The sequence below is a fragment of the Scyliorhinus torazame genome, chromosome 11 (assembly GCF_047496885.1).
Source record: "Scyliorhinus torazame isolate Kashiwa2021f chromosome 11, sScyTor2.1, whole genome shotgun sequence".
Lineage (NCBI taxonomy): Eukaryota > Metazoa > Chordata > Chondrichthyes > Carcharhiniformes > Scyliorhinidae > Scyliorhinus > Scyliorhinus torazame.
In genome coordinates this window covers 220771450-220791970 of record NC_092717.1, presented here as the reverse complement: position 1 = coordinate 220791970, position 20521 = coordinate 220771450, and the positions used below count along the sequence as shown (strand labels likewise).

At 47.9% G+C, this 20521-nt stretch overlaps 1 protein-coding gene across 7 annotated transcripts in view; it reads right to left on the bottom strand.

Moving 5' to 3' along the window:
- Positions 1–20521, bottom strand: part of LOC140385802 (receptor-type tyrosine-protein phosphatase mu-like) — an 897711-nt gene that overhangs the window by 216894 nt on the left and 660296 nt on the right. For all 7 annotated transcript variants that reach the window (XM_072468340.1, XM_072468341.1, XM_072468342.1 and 4 more), the window contains 2 exons: positions 7331–7482; positions 7168–7245 (listed from right to left, as the gene is read on the bottom strand). In XM_072468340.1, coding sequence (XP_072324441.1) covers positions 7168–7245; positions 7331–7482 — 230 coding nt within the window. The remainder of the gene's footprint in view (positions 1–7167; positions 7246–7330; positions 7483–20521) is intronic.

The window sequence follows — 20521 nt, the reverse complement described above, 5'->3', positions numbered from 1 at the left end:
GGTCATCGAATTTGTACACTTTGCAACTCATTGTGGGGCTCGGGGGACTAGTGATTTGTTGCTGGACACTTGGTGGCACCCTAAAATGCAGGGGTTGGCCCAAAGTATCAGTAATCGGTGTTTGATTTGTCAGCAATATAACACCGGAAAAGGTATCCCTTGTGGGAAGGGGCAAACCCCGTTGCCCAGTGGTCCCTTTGAGACGCTCCAAATGGATTACATTGAGTTGGAAAGGTGTCAATGTTATAAATATGTTTTGGTCATTGTGGATGTGTTCAGCAGATGGGTTGAGGCGTATCCGACTATCTATAGTAAAGCTGCTACTGTGGTTAAAGTCTTGATGAGGGAAATCATTCCCCGGTACGGTATACCAGCTCAGTTAAGTTCTGATAATGGACCTCATTTTATTGGACAAATTAACAAGGAGTTTTGCTCCCAGTTGGGCATACGCCAGCAGTTACACTGTGCTTACAGACCACAGGCAGCCGGGGTGGTTGAAAGACACAATCAGACCCTCAAAACTAAATTGGCTAAATTAAGAGCAGACACGGGACTGACATGGCTTAAGTTGCTCCCCGTTGCCCTCTTCCAGCTGCGGGTTACACCTGCGGGACCGGCCCGGCTCTCTCCCGCCGAGATTCTCTATGGCAGGCCTCTTAGAACTCCCTGGAGCCTGCAGGTTCCCAGACGGGTTCAGTTTCATCAGATGACTGAGGAAATGACCACCTATGTTCTAGCCCTTACGCAAGTGCTCAAGGAGCTCCATGGCCAAGTCCGCGCGGCTCACGAGCCATTGCCCCAGTACCTAGCTCACTTTCAGTCCAGCCCGGTAGTTATGTAATGGTCAAAAATTGGACTAGGAAGGGGTCGGAGCCGCGATGGGACGGGCCCTTCCAAGTTCTCCTTACCACCCCCACAGCAGTTAAAGTGGAGGGGCGAAGTGCTTGGGTCCACCTACATCACTGTAAATTGAGCCCATCTCCACTACTGTAAAAGGTCGGATACTAACCTGCCTCCCTTCTCCAGTGCTATTTTACAGGTGTGGAGCATGATGGAGTGGCTACGCATTGTCTGTCTGATATTTGGCCTCACTTCGCTTGGCGTGTTATTGGCGATGGACATGGAAAAGGGGAATATTATGTATCTGTGTAGCCCCAACCAATCTACAAGGATACATCACCTATGCACAGGTGATGTTCTTCACTGCCCCCATATACGAGGACATGGTATCGACTCATGGAAGGTCATCAAAGTTAAGGAGAATGCGGGAGTCATGAAGCAGCTGCACCGGCCCCGGCGATGGGAAGGGAACATTATATGGACATTGCCTTGTTTTTGGAATACATGTAAATTTGATTTTGGATGTGTTAAAAGTGGTACAATAAAGGTAACATCAGGCTGTCAGAAGAGTGTAGGAAGAGACCATGAGAAAGAGAAAGGGACTAGAGAGAGGACGGGGCGTGTGAGAAGGGAAGTACAGCTAGAACGTAGGTTACCGGGAGATGCACTTAAGTTAATTAAAGGCCAAACTGAGGAAAACCCGGGTAGTATGAATCTCTTCTACCAGATTTACCACCGTCTGTATGGCCAGGGACGGGTTGTCTGCTACCCAAACCCCGCAGCGGTGTCTAGGTTATTTTCTGTTTCACCGCTTTGGGGCACTCCCCAAACGGTGGTTCATTGTCAGCGTTCCGAGCCATTGCCCGAGCAAGTCACTCTTCCTTACGATCCGGATTCAGCACCACCGGCTATTTGCCTTCCCCTCCCTCGGGATAATTCCCATTCACAGTACGATAGGCTGCGACGGTGGAGGGCGTACATACCTAGCCACTTCACTCCCAATAGGGATTCCCGGTCGTACGAGAATTGCTTCAGCAGTGAAGGATATGGCTGTTTGCTGGTAGAGGTGGACACAAATATAACATGTCTGTTTCCCACCTGTACGGACAGGAGGTGCCATATCACCCAGGCGTCTGGCCAATGCGTTTGTTATAGCACCACTTGCGTTCCATTGAACGCTGGCCTCCAGCTCCTTTGTGGCTGGGCGAATGTCTCTCATATCACTGTTGGGAATAGGGCTTTCTGCATTGCTGGGCGGCCCGAATGGGCATTTCAAAATTGGATAAACTGGGCTACTGGGAGGTCCTTACGCAACCGGTATGCACTTGACTATCTTCTGGCCCGTGAGGGTGGGGTATGCGCCATAGTACAGGGCAAGTGTATTATGGGGATTCAGGACTTGACTGCTAACATTACTAAATTTATGGATCGCATACGGGATCACTTGGACGGGATGCAGGATCCTGACTCTTGGGGTAACTGGGGATTTGGAGGATGGAAGGACTGGTTGATAAATATGGCCATGTATCTAGTGGTAGCTATCGGCTGCATCTTTGTGGGCCTGGCCATCCTTAAATGTGTGATGGGTAGAATGCTGGGTGCACTGGATCAGATCACCGCCCCAATCACCGAGAAAAAAATTTAACTGTTAAAATCCATGAGGGTGAAGCAGATGAAGGGGGGCTAAGACAGGAATTGGAAATGCAGCGACGAATCTTTTTAGATGAGGAACCGTAGCTATAGATTGGATAGTTCGGTTATCATGGAATGATAAAAGGAGGGAATGACGAATGTGATATAAAATAGTTACTTTAGAGTTACTAGTTAATGTAATGTAGAAATAAGCCACTTTGATTTTTGCAGTTAGGGACAAAGGAATTTGAGACCGCATGGAAAAAGCAGGAAGAGGTGTGTCTATGAGGGTGATGCTTCATTGATAGGGGCCAGAGAAAGGGATTGGAAGTGAGCCAATCAGAATAGATCGAACAGGTCAGGAGGGACATAGGCTGACCTATGTCCGTCGAGTATGTGAAACTTGATACCATTTGAACTGATTTTGCAGAGATCCCTTTGTCTGTTAGTTCAGTCGTTTTCTGGAATGAAAGAGGCTGGATGTCTCTTACATTTCTGTAAGATGATTAAGCTTGCAAGCTAAATAAATAACTTCTGTTTACGTGCGAATCCGTCTCAACTTTTATTGAGGCCAGACTGACAGAGAAAGAAATTTGGAGATCAACATGTGATGCACCCATCAATATTTTCCTCTGCTAACTATTGTTGTTGTAATCTCTCCCAACCTCCAGCCCCATGGATTCATCAACTGGCAATGAATAAGGGTTCACCCATTCTTCATCAGGCCACTGCGTAACACTGTGCTGGTGTATATTGTCCATCACATCGACTTCTTAAACCCCAATGGCTAATTATGAAATGAAAATCGCTTATTGTCACAAGTAGGCCTCAAATGAAGTTACTGTGAAAAGCCCCTAGTCGCCACATTCCGGTGCCTGTTCGGGGAGGTTGTTACGGGAATTGAACCGTGTAGCTGGCCTGCCTTGGTCTGCTTTCAAAGCCAGCGATTTAGCCTGTGCTAAACAGCCCATGTAGGCAGAGTACCACTGTGTAACTGCAGTTTATAGGCCAGCTGGTCAAAGCCACAGTTTATGCTCAATTAGCTGATCCCAGTTAGAATGGCAGTATGACCACCAAAAACGATTTCAGCAACATTGGAAGACCCAAAATATCAGGCAAGGTTCCCATTCTTCATTGTTGTCCAGTGGCCATTCTGCCACTCCATCCCTCCTCCCACTACCAGGGAGTAGCGGGATTGGGCTTTGCTGAGGTACTCCTCTCTCCTCCCTTCTGTGGCGCAATGCCAATAGTCCCTGCCGGAGCTAAGATAGAAAAAATCAGGGCCAAATAATGAAGAGCTCTGGAGCAATGAGTTTGAATCCCACCATGGCAGCTGGGAAACTTTATATTTAATTAATTCGAGAAAATCTGACATTGACAGGTATCAAAACTACTGGATTGTCAGGAAAACCCAGCTGGTTTGCTTTGAGGAAGGGAATCTGCTGTGTTTACCCAATATGTGAGTCCAGACACCTGACCAATGTGGACAACATTTAACTGCTGTCGCCACCTGAATTGGCCATGTCCCGATTTAAAATGGTGAATGGCAAAGGCTGATGGGAAATTCAGCCAACACAGGCAGAAACCAGCAGGTGCAGGTTTGCTGTGTATTTAACTCTGCAAAAGCCCAGACAGCATCGACACCAGCGACCATCAGCATAATAATGTAGCAGCCATCTACATACTAATGCGTAATCCTCGGGAACAATCGCAACATTTAGGCCAAACAAAGCTAAGCCAGACTCCCCGGCGCCGGCAGGAGCCAACACAAAAGAGGTTAATGGACACCTCAAGACCGCCCATCGATCAGGGAACCGCTCCAGTATTGGAAAAATCGAACCAAGCGATTGGAACAAAGTCCAATCACCTAGAACCAGGTACGGGGTCCGCCCCGAAAGGTGGGAAGCCCCTGGGGACTATAAAAGTTAAGCCCCAAGTTCAAATCGTTCTCCTTGACCGGGTCACTCAGCAACGCGAAGCAACCCCTGAGCGTGAACGGTCCAAGCTGCCACATCCCTGAAGTAAGCCTCAAGTCAACGCTCGCTACGAGATAGGCGCTCCTAGCTACCAGTCCATACCGGCTTTGAATCCCGCAGTTTCAGATTCTGAACGAAAGGCCATTTGTTCCCCTGACCTGGTGGGCCAGTCCGAAGTTAAGTATAGGCCTGTTAGTTGTAGAAGTAGCTTACACGTAGAATTTGTGCATGAGTAGCGATTACTTGTGTATAATAAATGTGCTTTGATTTGAATCTTACTAATCGATGTGTTGAGTTATTGCTCATTACTTGGACTTGAACCTCGTGGCGGTATCATAAGGATACCTGGCGACTCGAGAGCAAAGGTTATAAAACAGAGCCAATTGAACCAACCAAAAGTTAGCAACACTGCCCTTTGGTCAAACAAGTTGCATTCGAGAATATTTCTCAAGGGCAATTAAGGCTGGACAACAAATGCTGTGGTTACCAGTGACACCCACATTCTGAGAATGAATATTACAAAAATGCCTGCAGTCCGTTCGCGTACCAAAGATAAATTGTTGCTTTCAGAAGTAGAGGAGGGAAAAAAGGGCGTGGGGAATAATTTATGGTGGCAGGTGGTCATGTCCTGCTTGCTGCTGCCTTTGGCACAGATTATATATAGAAAGCAGGGACCAGGAGCACTCTTGCTGTTTGCTCATCAGTCTTCGTAACTGTAAGTGTACCTGGATGTGTGTGATAATAGATGAAAATGCATCATTACTCTTGGGGCACTTATACTAATGGATAGTTGTCAGCATGGAGACAAACAAAGCTTTAAGAGTGTTACTCTAAACAGGATGATGTGGCACACTACATTATGCACAAGTGGGAAGAAATACACAAAACCGGAGCTTTTCATTTGTGCAGAACTTGGCGAGCGATGAAATCAAAACAACTCTTTGTGCTGCAGATAAACAGGCCCGTATCCAGGAAACAGGCTTTTGTTGCTAATGGATGTATCAAGTGCTCACACCATCAGCTCTTTAAGATGTCGACGGCAACAGGAATGACTCTTTACAGTTTAAAATGAAGGCCATTGTTCAGAAATACAAAATGTCTTATATTCCACTTTTCTTGAAGTTAATAAATTCACTGGCTAAACTCACACAAACCTATTTGAAGTCCCTCAAAAAGAGGGCTATGTTGAGGAATATCCTCATTCTTTCCCATCCAATGTGCCCAAAGGTGAGTGGGAATTTCCCATTGGAAAGTGACTGGATTTGCTGATACTGATAACTGATAAAGGATGAAAATTCAATGGGGTAGAACTTAACTTTGCACATTAGTGTAAGATGTGTGCAATGATTGTGGAAGTAAAACTGTGGAGAGATATTAAAGGGGATCATGAATTGCCACTGCACAAAGTTAAAATTAACCCCAAGAAGCTTCTGTTCTGACCTTTTTAAATACCAGTAAATTATTTGGGTTCTCTTGATGGTTTGATCAAGGTCCAGTTCAGCTTCCTCTGAGCTGATCTTGGCCGATGAGTTCCTTAATAATCAAGTATTAATTATATAATGTGTTCATAATTCTAAAAGTTTAAAACTTTTTGTGTTACAGATTGCCACACCAACCTGATGAAAACATCTATTAATGAATTATTTACTCTTTAATTGTCTCACAATTAAAGCTGAATATTTAACTAATTTGGTTGTTTTTGTTTGTTAATGGTTTTTGTCAATTTAGCACAAAATGCTTGATAGCATATTAATTCAAGCTACAAAATGATAGTTGTACTAAAGCTATTGATTTTGAAATGACCAACGACATGGAAACGGCACTAGAATTGACCTTAGAGTCCAGGGAGGTTGGCACAAAGAGCATTAGCCAAGGTTCGGCTCCTGATTTCTATCCAGCTTCACGACTGGAAGGTGTGGGCAACAGGTGAGGATAGGATTTAGCTCGCCTGTGACAGAGTCAGAAAGCTGTTCTATCTTTTTTCACACATGAAGGATAATGTCAGCACTCACACCTGAACAATGGCCACTTGAAGGAGGCACCATGGGACGATATAAGTCAGTGCCTTCGGTAAAGAAGGGGAGAAAAGTGGAGGCACTTTAAAAAAAAAAATCCAATTATCCTGTTTTTACTTTGCCACAGGATACCAAATGTGTCGTTTTCAAAGTGGAATCAATGCATCCTGTAAACTACACATGGTCCTAAGTCCCACTTTACATTTATACAGCTTATGCGATTTCCAAACTTAAGTTTTGTTTTATTGCCATCCCAGCACCCGTGAGACCGATAAATCGTACATTTGCCTGAAAATGATTTTCAAACCTGTGGTACAAAGTGAATATATTAAACCCAGGAGTAATATGTGATCAATCTCCCCAGCTGTAAGACAGATAACATATAACTCAACGGCAACTTGGTCAGTTATGGGCTATGGAACAGATTTGGTGTTGGGTTGGTTGATCGTGTTTCATTGCTGGCCATGACATAACGCAAAAAGGAAATGATAAATCAGCTGCTAAGGTGACTCCAGTAGCACTTGTTTAGTCACAGACCCACCAGCGAGGGAATACTTGACCTGCCGACAGGTAGTATTTCCCACATATTGGAGAAAAAAAATGTTCTTCAAAAGAATCTAGAACTGAACATAAAATCTTAAGTCGACAATGTTCTCCTCAAAAGCAAAGTGAAATGACATTATGAGAGCAAGAAACTCAAGTACCTGGGTAATAGGAGTTCTGAATCGATGGGCTCTTCAGCGTGTTCGTCTTCACAGTAAACGAAGATGGCGAGGACATGGCTGAGACAAAATGAGAAAGAACGGATCAGTGATTGGCAGAGTTTGGAGCTGTCTCATTAAACTATGGAAAGTCTTATTAACTCACCTCTTCCATTCAGATTGTGCGTATCCATGAAGGAGAAAGCCTCGTCGCAGTTAGTACCTTGCTCGGTAAAACTCTTGTCCATTGAATTCACCATCACAGTCATCTCCTGCCGGGTACTGCTCAGGGTATCTTTTCTCTTCTTTGCTAGTTTTCTTGAAATTAAGAGGGAAATAGCACACAATTAACCATGGGGCTTTTCACAGCAACTTCACTGAAGCCTACTTGTCACAATAAGTGATTATTATGAATGAAACACAAGCATCTGAATTCCAGATTAAGTAAAAATTACCTGAATTTCAATTAATTATAAAAGTTCTCAATGTCCAATATGCCCCGTGACTAATTATATTGATATTCGAATTCTCCAAAAAAACTCTACACTGAGGATAGCTTTGAGAAACAACTATAAAGCAAAATGATAGCAGGAACAAGGGAGTGTACAGGGATCTTCTTTTCTAACACAGAGAATATTTGTTCTGCAGGTTTGAGATTGCTGCAGTATTGCGATGCTTTGCTGAGTTGGTGCTAAAAGGAATTCAATAGGAATAAGAAAGAAGTCCACTTGGCAATGATTCCTTTTAGTTTCACTTCACAGCGGGGAGGTTACAAGCACTACATTTGCAAACTCCTGAAGGAGTTCACTGGTCCTACAAGCTACCGTTGCCTATTTCTGTCTTGTTCATGGCAATTCTCAATTTATGATTCTGGACAGCAAGTGTTGACAAGCTATTAATCATAGCCAAGTCTAAATCGATCCTCACATGGAATCTACACACGGGCGCGTCCCAGCGAGGGTTGTTGGATAGCCATCAGAAGGGACCAAACTTCCACTTCCCAAGTGGTGAGGACATCAGTTTATAAAGAAGCCTTACTAAGTCAAGATTCTGGTGGTACAGCAGTCAGCCTTTTGATTTCCGCAGGCGGGGGAAAGTCAATTGATTGCCCCCTCCAACAGCATATGAATTACTGCATTTGTACACCAGTTAACATAATTCCATTTAGCAGCTGGAATCAATGATGTAGGGTCGGGAGGGAAAGCTGGCTAAGTTGGGGTTGGAAGGATGAGTCGAGGATGACCTATGCCCACTCGGAGGTCAACTATGCCCCTTAAGTGGCTGCAATTCTAACGGAGGCTGTGTGCTGGGTTTTGGGTGGTGGTGGGGGGGGGGGGGGGGGGGGGGGGGAGGGAGGGCTCTAGGTGTGGCCATATGCCACATGGGGAGGCCACACGGTAAGATCCATTAGCCTCACTTCAGGCTCAGGGGAGGAGGGATGCCCTCCTGATAATGTCGCCCTGTGGTCCATGGAGGGCTCCTCCGTGACACAGGAGGCTCCTGTTGAAAGAAACTCCTTCCCTCACCAACGACCACCCCATCCATCCCTGGGTCCTTCCTCAGTAGCCCCAGCCTACTTGTCTCAATTCCGGGGCCTTCTCCATTGTGGCTGTCGCTCCTGGCCTCCTGCCCTCCCAGCAGTGGACACTGATTCCGGTGGCACTGGCGGGACTGAATTACAGCTGGCCCTCTGATTGCCTGGCAGCTATTGGAGAATGGGATCTTCACCTTTAAAGATATGGGAAGCTTGGCTGCAGGCAGCGAATTGCCTGATTAACATGCAATTCCTGTCACACCTTCTGAAAGTGCTCATGGGGGGGTTGACTTGGCTTTCTGGACATTTGATGGCCAGGAACTGGAGCCATTAAAGACCACCCTGCATGTGCGGAATTCTGTTTTTTTTTTGTGTAAAACTTGTTATTGAGCAAATTGCAGAGTGTCTGAGGTGTCCTATGGGCATAAGCTGGAACCATTTTATCGTTCAATCTCTCCTGTCTCCCACCCTATCACAGACCTTCTTTTGTCTTTCTCCCACCCAGTTCTTGCGCAAAACCTATAACATCTTTACTTTTTCCCAGTTTTGATGGCGGACCCTTGACCTGAAGCGTTAATTTTGTTCCCTCCACAAACCTGCCAAACCCACTGAGTACATCCAGCATTTTCTACTTTTAGCTCAGATTTCCAGAATCCGCTTTTCGATTAGCCCTTTCTGCATCCACTTTCTGCCCAGAAACATTGACCAATTTCTCCTCCAATCCTCCCCACTTTTCTCTTCAAGTCACGCACAGCATTTTGAGATGGAGAAATTGCAATTGGGTTTTGTGCTCCAGCGCGCTGGCAACATTGTGGGAGTACCGTCGACATAAAATTGTAGCTATTCATGGACAAAGTACATCACAGGATCTCTCAGGATCAGCATTAAATGCAGCCTTTCCCAATGTAGGTCACATCCTGAGCGCATCTAAAAGTGAACAAACTGGCAATTCTTCAACTTTCTTTGAGAGGATGGATCCTTATCAACAGTGTTTTTAAATGCGGTCTGGGACCATTTCGAGGTTCTGCCCCGATGGTGTCAGAGTTCCGTCCTCCTGTGCAATCTGCCCGCAGGTTGCTACTCAACAGGCCTCCTTCAGGAGCCACATTCAATTAATGGATGATGAGTGGGCGGGTTGCGAAGCTGGGAGGGACAATTGGAGCACCCAAGTCGGGATGGCCTGCAGCTCCCCCAGGAGAGGTGGGTGCTGCTGATTTAGGAGGAAGACCATGAGGGTGCCTCAAAATGGGGACTGAAGACTGTTGAATTAAAAAAAAAAAATCAAATGTGTCCTTGGCTGCCAGACCACCATTGTGAAGGGTGAACCACTCCACAGGATGGCCTGCGAAAGGAGCTGTGGCACTCTGATCTCATGGCATCAGGGCAGGGGGATTTAAAGGAGGTGTCGAGCACCCCCACACCATGGCCAGCAGGCTGCCTCCAGTCTCCTGCTGGGCCTCAGCCTCATTGGGGATTCGTTACTGAAGACCCCGGTTGTGTCACCACTTTGTGCCTTAATTAATTGATCTTAATTGGCTATCCACCACTGCCGGTCCAATTTAACCCTGCCTTCGGCAAGATCGCTGGGAGGTGGGAATGCGACAGGTGTGTCGACTGACATGCAACGCTCAGTAACACCCCCTCCTCCGCCTCCAAGATCACCTCCACATGGCTGATAATATTCGAAATGTTCGAGTGGCTCACAGATTAATTCTGATTACCTTGTTGAAATTCCTGCCATGGTTTCTGAGCTAACTTTGGTGTTTGAAGTATTATACCAAACCAGATAATATATTATGGTCATGTACGTGTTGGTTAGCTCAGTTGGATGGACTACCAATTTGTGATGTAGTCCAGCGAACAGCACGGGTTCAATTCCCGTACCGGCTGAGGTTATTCATGAAGGCCCTGCCTTTTCAACCTTGACCCCCGCCTGAGGTGTGGTGGCCCTCAGGTTAACTCACCACCAGTCAACTCTCTCTCCGAAATGGAGAGCAGCCTCTGGCCCTCGGGGACAATGGCAATTTTAATTTCATATAGATATTCTAAATAGAATTTTACATCAAGCTCCATTTTATAAAAAAAGCTATTTTTTCTCCAGTCCATTTGCAAATACAAAGCAACCCTCTGCTTCAGAAGGAAAAGTCAATTTGAACCATTGATTGCTCAAAAAAAGAGAAATTGCTGAGTGACAATGCCAGCCATTAAACATTAAGCCATTATACATTAAACCTCAGCTGCATATTCTGATGGAAATTAGTTCCACTGCGATTGAGTGGTGTGGGTCATATTTTGTCATATTCTAACATTAAGTGATTTGGGAGGAGATTGAGTTTAATAACAGTGTCTAACTTGTAGGATTAATTTAAGAGCTGCATTTCCCCATGGCTGTTTTTGCCACAATAGTTAGGAGTGACCGGAATATGTAATGTTTGCTGATCCTCTGATCAAAATCAATTCTGTTCATTAAGATATTAGAATCAAAGCTTGCCTCAAATTTCCCTGGACACAGGAACCTTTATTTCCAGAATTTGTTTTTTCCCCCTGATATTTATACATAACGCCAATGCACTCATTTACAATTCATAGAACACAGAAACACACAGGTGTAGATATGGACACACACACACATGTACACAATGTACAAATGTGCACTAGCTCAAAGGGGGCTGGATTTTACAGGGCTCCACAGTCCCTGTTCCCATGCCCGTCCCCCAAAGCTAAAAGATTTGATGGGGAGCTCGCCCACAACCCTGACAGTTGTCCCATGGCAGTTTAATGCCAGGAGCAGTGTTAATTACTTCTACCCCTATCTGGGGAGCAAGTCCTGTCTTAGAGAGCTCAGATGCTCCAGGAGTTGTGACTATTGCTGGTACGACAGGCAAGTGGATCACACCGAGAAGTCCAGGTTAAGGCCAGGATGGGGGGGGATCGGGGGAATGTCTCAGTGAAGGTGGGCAGGGGGGAAATCCTTACACCTGCTTCTGCTCCTGGTTTTGCTTCCCAGAATTTCAAGCGTGTGGGACCTTGTGCTTCCTTCAGCCTTCCAGTTCCCCTCTGATTTCTTACTTTTACAATCAAAGCTGGGCATCAGCAAGTCGCCATGTCCTATAATTTGCCTTGTCATCTCCTGTTTCTTTCAAACACACGTCAATCCTTCACAGTTTCCTCAATAGAAACAGATATACGCTTACACAAAAGTACACATGGAATAGCCAGCCTCTGCAGTACGCATTATTTGCAAGTGAAAATAATGATGATTATGGATGACTCTTCATAACTAATACTGTGGCACTGCAACTCTAAGGCTCATTTATTCATTTAAGGGGGATTAGCATTCAATATGGTACATAATTTCTGTTGTCTGAAACTGCCCCCTAATGTTAAAAAGCGAGAGGAAGCTGATAGATTAACCAATGTCCAATTTATGCTTCAGAAAACTGTTTTTTTGCTGCGTTGGATCATGCTGCCTTTAATGTACATTACACCACCAAGGGTGACAATATTCACATTTACCTCTTTTAGTTTAACGCTGAATTACTATTCTCGGTCTAATGCAAAGATGACGAATTTTGATACACACAATTATTTAATTCCTTGTAATAGCAAACAATTAAGTAAAACGTCTTCAAGATGCCGTGATGCATGAGGATCTTGTGTGGAATATTTAGATTTTTATTTGAATGCAGCAAGCTAATTTCCTATGTTAAGTTAATGATCTGTAAAACATATTTCCTGCTCTTCAGTAGGCACAAAGAGAGCCCCAGCATTCCAATACAAGCTTTTGTGTATAAATTGCCAGGCCGCCAAACCAGGATCCTACCCAAGGATATGTCGGGTTTATTTGTCATTTGTCCCTTCGTCATTCTATCATAGTAAAATGCAAAGTGACCCAGAGTAGGGGAAATTTTAAAAAACATATAGATATTGGTTAGCCACTGGTTCCTGCAGCCTATCTCTGTACCTCATGAGGTCTCTTTATTTCTCCTATTTGAGTCTCTTGCACATTTGGTGATACTGTGGTGTAATTGTAATGTTACTGGACTAACAATCCAGAGGCTACGGAGAGTGCTTCGGGACACCCTATTGACCCTGGAAAGTCCTCCTTACTAACATCTGGGGCTGTGTGCCAACATCTGGAGAGCTGTTTTACGGCAACTTCCTGACATAGTCATACTCACCGAATCATACCTTATAGACAATGGCCGGGATACTCCCCTACCCGGCGGGCGGGGGGTCCCGGCGGGATGCAGTGGCATGAATCACTCCGGTATCGGGCTGCCCCAAATGTGCGGATTTCTCCGCACCTTTAGGGGTCAAGCCCTCACCTTGAGGGGCTAGGCCCGCGCCGGAGTGGTTGGTGCGCCGCCGGCCGGAGGGAAAGGCCTTGGGCGCCACACCAGCCGGTGACGAAGGGACTGCGCCGGGCGGCGGAAGTCCACGGATGCGCGGGAGCGTCAGTGGCTGCTGACGTCATTCCCGAGCATGTGCAGAGGGGTGTCACTTCCGCGTCGGCCATCGCGGAGGCTGTGGCCAAGGAGGAAGGAAAAGAGTGCCTCCACGGCATAGGCCCCCCGTGGATCAGTGGGCCCCGCTCGCGGACCAGGCCACCGTGGGGGCACCCCCTGGGGCCAGATCGCCCTGCGCCTCCCCCAGGACCCCAGAGCACACCCGCACCACCAGTCCCGCCGGGAAGGTAGGTGGTTTGATTCATGCCGGCAGGACTGGTATGACAGCAGCGGGTCTTCGGCCTATCGCGGTCCGGAGAATCGCCGGGGGGGCCCGCTGACCAGATCGATTCCCGCCCCCGCTGAATTTTCGGTGCCGGAGAATTCAGCGGCCGGCGGGGGTGGGATTCACGTCGCCTCCTTGCGATTCTCCGACCCGGCGGGGTTTGGAGAATACCGCCCATGTCCCAGACACCAGGGGCGGGATTCTCCCCTACCCAGCGGGGCGGGGGGTCACAGCGTAATGGAGTGGCGGGAACCACTCTGCCATCGGGCTGCCCCAAAGGTGCGGACATCTTGAGGGGCTAGGCCCATGCCGGAGTGTGGTTTCCGCTCCACCGGCTGGCGTGGAAGGCCTTTGGCGCCATGCCAGACTGGGCCGAAAGGACTTCGCCGGCCTGCGAAGGTCCACGCATGCGCGGGAGCGTCAGCGGCTGCTGACGTCATCCCCGCGCATGTGCAGGGGAGGGGGTCTCCTCCGCCTTGGTGAAGACCATGGCGAAGGCAGAGGAAAAAGAGTGCCCCCACGGCACAGGCCCGCCCGCGGATCGGTGGGCCCCGATCACGGGCCAGGCCACCGTAGGGGCACCCCCCGGGGCTAGATCACCCGCGCTCCCCCCCAGGACCCTGGAGCCCGCCCGCGCCGCCTGCTCCTGCCGGTAAGGTAGGTGGTTTAATCCACGCCGACGGGAGAGGGTTGATAGCGGCGGGACTTCAGCCCATCGCGGGCCAGAGAATCGCCGTGGGTGGGCCCGCTGACCGGCGCGGTGCGATTCCCGCCCCTGGCGAATCTCTGGTGGCAGCGAATTCGGGACACGGCGGGGGCGGGATTCACGTCAGCCCCCGGCGATTCTCCGACTCGGCGGGGGGTCGGGGAATCCCGCCCCTGATGTAGTGCGACAGTGGTACACAATTAGGAGGGAGTAGCTCTGTGGTCTCATGGCATCAAGTCAAATATGGGCAACAAACCTCCTATTTGTTATCACTAACCTCCCCCCCCATCCTCAGCTGATAAATCATCACTCCTCCACACTGAGCACCACTGAACACAGGTGAAGAAGGCACATGGGTGCAGTATGTTCTCTGGGAGGGATGTCTGTCACCAAGAGGAGCCAAGAGGTGAAGGAGCCAATAAGAGGGAGAAATCTACTTGACCTCATTATTACCAGTCTATCTGTCACAGAAGCGTCTGTCCTTGATAGTATTGTTAGGGGTGACTACTGCACAGTCCTTGTGGAGACGAAGACCCATCTCTACAATGAAGATACCCTCCACATTGTTAAATGGAATAGATTTCGAACAGGCCGAGCAACTAAAAACTGAGCATCCATGAGGTGCTTTTGGCCATTAGAAACAGAATTGTGTGCATCCACAATATGTCACTTTGCGGCTCAGCTGTCCCCTCTTTGACCTTTACCGTCGGTCTGGGGCATCAATCTTGGTTCAATGAAGAGAGCAGGAGGGCATGCCAGGAACAGCCCCAGGCATATCTAAAAATGAGGTGTCAACCTGGTGAAGCGACGACACAGGACTGCACGCACGGCAAACAGCAGAAAAGCGAGTATTAAACAGGACTGAGTGATCCGCCAACCAACCGATCAGATCTAAGCTCTGTAGTCCTGTCACACCCAGTGGCGAATGGTGGTTGACAATTAAACAACGAACTGAGGGAGCTCAGCAAATCAGTGTAAAAGACTAGGCTGAGGCATTCACAACAATCTTCAGCCGGAAATGCCAAGTGGATGATCCATCTCGGCCTCTTCCAGAGGTTACCGGCATCAAAGATGTTCGGGGTGCGGGTGGGTGGGCATAAGATGGCAAGGATGGCACGAGGAGCCATGGGGGGGGGATAGAAATAACTTGACATGGGAAATATGAGGGGTCACGGGGGTAGGTGGGGGGGGGGGGGGGGAGAGATGAGGGGGTGGTATGGATGGGGCAAGGGAAATGTGTGGAGACTGAGGGTTGAGGGCTGAACTGCCGGTCTTTGTTTTGCTGTCATTATGAACCCTATGGCTGCATCTAAACTCTTTTCAGAGGTGGTGGGCCTGATCCCTGTCGGAAGCAGCAGCCCCACCCCACTGCGGCTAGTCCTATCAATGCCATGCTGCACCCCCCCCCCCCCCCCCAGACACACACGCGCAACGATGGAGACGACAAGATTGTTCCGAACCTGTTATTTAAAAAACAGCGGCATTCGCACAAAACAAAATGATCACAAAGGACACCAGCACTTTCTGAAATCATCTTGGCCTTTCCATTGAAATAAATACACATTAGCGCGACAATAATAAAATCTGCTTTGCTTCACTTGTAAGAAGTTGTGGATCGGTCGGCCACTTGGAAGCTCTGGACTGTGGGATTTGAATATCTTCAGAGCAGAGGAAGAGAGGTTTGTTACCAGCTCAGAATCCCAAGCTCCTATCCTTTCTTTATTATTTAGGGCAAGTTTCTGCTCATTATAGTGAGGGAAATGGGGCACGTTTCCAGTTCCAGTTCTCACTCACCACCAAAACATAACCCAGTCACAGATATACCCCAGGTTGGTAGAGAGCAAAGTTCCTTTCCTTCTGGTTCAACAATGTGCCTCCGTCTCAACCTGAAGAGCAGCACTCTTCGAGCAGGTTTTCCATTTTCTCCGTGAGCCATCCTGGATTGTGCCTGACTGCGGCTGACATTTACTACCCATTGCCTACAGTTTTGTGAGGACATATCAGTCAGGAACTGGAGCTGTGCTCACGAGGCACTGGATTTGGACTTCCAGCATGACGGTGGCACAGTGGTTAGCACTGCTGCCTCACAGCGCCAGTGACCCGGGTTCAATTCCGACCTCGGGTGACTCAAGTGGAGTTTGCATCCTCTCCCCGTGTGTGCGTGGGTTTCCTCCGGGTGCTCCGGTTTCCTCCCACAGTCCAAAGATGTGCAGGTTAGATGGATTGGCCATGATAAAATGCCCCATAGTATCTAAAGGGATGGGTGGGGCTATGGGGATCGGGCAGGATGCGGTAGGATAGGATGCTCCTTCGGAGGTCAGTGCAGATTCGATGGGTCTAATGGCCTCCACTGTACTGTCAGGATTCTATTCTATTTTATGCAATTACTTTGCCTAGAATCCTATTAGTCTGAGGAGTCTTTTGTCTCATTAAGCAGACCCGTGCCTTCAGGACAAAAGGCCATTGTTCAGCTGTACCACCCAGTATCTCACCATATCTCATAGCAGAAAGAAATATAATCTGGAAGAACGATGCTAAATTGGACTGAGTAAACAGCTTTTTTACTTCAGGTTATGTGACTAAAAGGAACAAATCTTAACTCAAGATCACACAACCCAAAAAGTCCACATACATACCTTGAGGAAAATTTTTATGACCCAGAGATGGTAATATTCTGGAGCGCACTGGCTGAAAGATGGTGGAGGCAGAAATCCACAACATATTCAAAAAATACGTTGATATGCACTAGATGTGCTGTAATTTACAGGATTGCAGACTAAGTGCATAATCTACTGACCATGTCGCGCCGGAATCGGAGCGGGAAGCTGTGGTAGATCCCGGGAGAGGCTTCTTCCCGGATTTCCACCGATTGTGTTGTGGGCGGGATCCGGTCTCTCACGGTTTAGTGAGTTTAAAAACTCACTTAGTCATGCTCGTGCTGGAGTGAATGGCCACCCGGAATCTATCGTTCTCGCAAACGGGAACCAGGTGGAACGGTTCCTGGGGGGTCTCCTCAGTTATCGGAGGCCCCCAGGCGGTCGGCCTCCAGGCAGGGTGGTACCCTGGCACTGCTGGTGCTATCTTGGCACTGCAGCCTGGCACTACCATCCAGGGTGCCCAGGTGGCATTGCCAGGGTGCCAGGCTGGCATTTTTCCCATGCTAGGATCGGGCCCGGGGGTAGCCTGCCTGTATGAGGTGGGGTGCTAGGGGGCCTTGGTGACCCCCTTATAGGTGGGTCAAAGGGGTCCGGGGTTGCGATGGGGGTCGAGTGATTGGGACTCCATTTTTAAATGGATTCCAAGTCTCTTCCTATAGAAAGGAGCTCCACTCACCGGAGCTCCTCCGTGCAGGAAATGATGCTGCTTGCGGCCTCAGGGAATGGCGGGGTTCCGACTGGGGCACTAAAAATAAACAAAGTGCCGTTAGATAGCTGAGAACGATCTTGCTAATCATGCCCTAAGAGTTGAAAAGTGGGATTCAGCTCCATTCATCATCTGTAACCAGTACAGACATGACGGATCAAATACCCTCCTTCTGTGCCGTACATTTTGTACATTTTTAAATTCACAATTAGTTGCAACTAAGTGCAAATTCTGGAAATGACATGCTCCATATAAAGCATAATATTAGTTTGTGGCTTCTGTGTGAGTCAACATTGAAGCTCTTGTTCCTGATCTGTGATATGTTCATTGAAGAAGTAGACTGGAGTGAAGAAATAATTTGGTCTGCAAGGAATATCTCCCAAGTAACATTTTTCCATCTGTATCAGAAGCAAATTCGAAGCTGACTTGTCAGTATTCTCGGCTGCCCAGGAGATGCATGTCCCTTAAATGAAATTCGTAGATTACCTTTCCTTAAAATTCCAGGGTAATCAAATAAGTGCTCTCCACCCCTCCCCCCCACCCCCCCCCCCCCCCCACCCCATGACCCTTCCCTCCTCATATTATGAATGCATTATTTTTTAAGAGGCATAACCAAGTACCATTAGTTAAACGACTCAACATTTTGCACGCCACGTAGAGCGTGAGATGAATGGAGTTTTGCAATTACTGGTCGAGCAAAAGCAAAAAAGACAATCCTGTACATAAAGAATGTTCACTGTCCCTGCTTCACAGAGTGGTCCTTTAAGGGCTTAAAATAAATCACATTGCTGTTTTGTTAGTGTCTGCACTCTGGCCAATTCACACTGGTTCTCTCCAGCTTTGACAAAGAGTCATCCAGACTCGAAACGTTAAGTCTGTTCTTTCTCCATAAATGCTGTCAGAGCTGCTGAGATGGTCCAGCACTTTCTGTTTTGGTTTCAGATTCCAGCATCTGCAGTAATTTGCATTTGTCACATTGGTTTGGATTTTGTAATGTTTGACGTGCTTCTTTAAAAAGACAGGTTAACCGGGATTCTCCGGTAGTTGGGATTCATCTTTACCGCTGGCAGTGTACCCCCGCCCGTGGGTTTCTCGGCAGCGTGGGGTAGCTTCACTGAGAAATCCCATTGACAAGTGGCGGGAAGAGAGAATCCCGTCGCCAGCGAACGTCGCGCCGCCGAAAACATGCAGTTGAGGATCCAGAGAATCACAACCATAATATTTATTACATCAAAAGACTTAGGCCGCGATTCAGTGTCCTTGTCGCGCCCAACTTGCTGACGGGACGAGGCCGTTGAATCTCGTGAGAGGCCTCTCGCGAGGTTAGCGATGCTCAAAGACGTCTCGCGAGATTCAACGGATTCTTGCAAGACGTTGCGATCTGGATCTCGCCCTCACTGGGTGGGACCCAGATCAGCATATTTAACAGCTCATTTAAATATACATTCGCCACCTGGGCAGTGCCAGGTTGGCACCCAGTCAGCACCGCCAGGGTGCCAGGCTGGCACTGCCATGGTACACAGGTGGCACCAGCAGTGCCAGGGCACCACCCTTCCCAAAGGGCATGCAGCGGGGGCCTTCCAATCCCCTTGGTGACCTCCATGAGTGCCGTTCCATATGGTTCCAGTTTGAGAGGACCAGTGCTGAATGGCACGCGCCTGAGGTTCGCTGAGGCAAAGGGATTGAATCGCAAAGCCTCAGGTACCTCGGGAATCTGTACATTAGAGTAAGGCTTACTGCCTCGCTCTAATATGCAGATTTTCCCAAAACTTATCCCGCTATTTTGGGCAGGATTCCCCTTGCAACATCTCCCGAGATTGCACTGAATCTCGCGAGGCGTTGTGAGCCGGGTGGATCCCAGGAGCAGGGTCTCCTGGCTTTCACTGGCCACACTGCGCTACGGCGAGCTGCTTTCCTGGTGCAGTGTGGCCGGAAGATCACGCTCAAAGACTATTTATCTAAATGGGGGAAGGCTTTGGAAATCAAAAGCACAAAGGGACTTAGAAGTCATAGTTCAAGATTCTCTTAAGGCTAACGTGCAAGTTCAGTGGGCAGTTAGGAAGACAAGTGCAATGTTAGCATTCATGTCGAGAGGGCTAGAATACAAGACCAGGGATGTACTTCTGAGGCTGTGTAAGGCTCTGGTCAGACCCCGTTTGGAGTATTGTGAGCAGTTTGGGCCCCGTATCTAAGGAAGGATGAGCTGGCCTTGGAAAGGATAAGAGGAGGTTCACAAGAATGATCCCTGGAATGAAGAGCTTGTCATATGAGGAACGGTTGAGGACTCTGGGTCTGTACTCGTTGGAGTTTAGAAGGATGAGGGGGGATCTTATTGAAACTTACAGGATACCGAGAGGCCTGGATAGAGTGGACGTGGAGAGGATGTTTCCACTAGTAGGAGAAACTAGAAACCTAGGGCACAGCCTCAGACTAAAGGGACGATCCTTTAAAGCAGACAGGAGGAGGAATTTCTTCAGCTAGAGGGTGGTGAATCTGTGGAACTCTTTGCCGCAGAAGGCTGTGGAGGCCAAATCACGGAATGTCTTTAAGATGTAGAAAGATAGATTCTGGATTAATCAGGGAATCAGGGGTTATGGGGCGAAGGCTGGAGAATGGTGATGAGGAACATATCATACATGATTGAATGGCGGAGCAGACTCGATGGGCCGAGTGGCCTAATTCTGCTCCTATGCCTTATGATCTTATGGACTTATGGGGTGGTGAATCAGGCTTGCAGCCCATTAATCAAATTGAAACGGTTGTAAATCACCAATGTGCATGCTCCCGCCAGCACAGTGCGGATAATGTGCTGAGGCCGTCGGCCAATGGGCACCAAATCTATTTTTAGGGGTACACTTGATTCTCCGCCCATTCAGGAATCCTGATCACAGCTCCAGGCAATGGAGGATCCACCCCAAGAAGTGTAGACATTGGTTGTGTCATCATGCTCAGCTCCCTCCGCCCCTTTGTTCAGTTTTCAGGTTCGCAGCATTTATCTTTAAATAAAAGGCCTAAAAAAT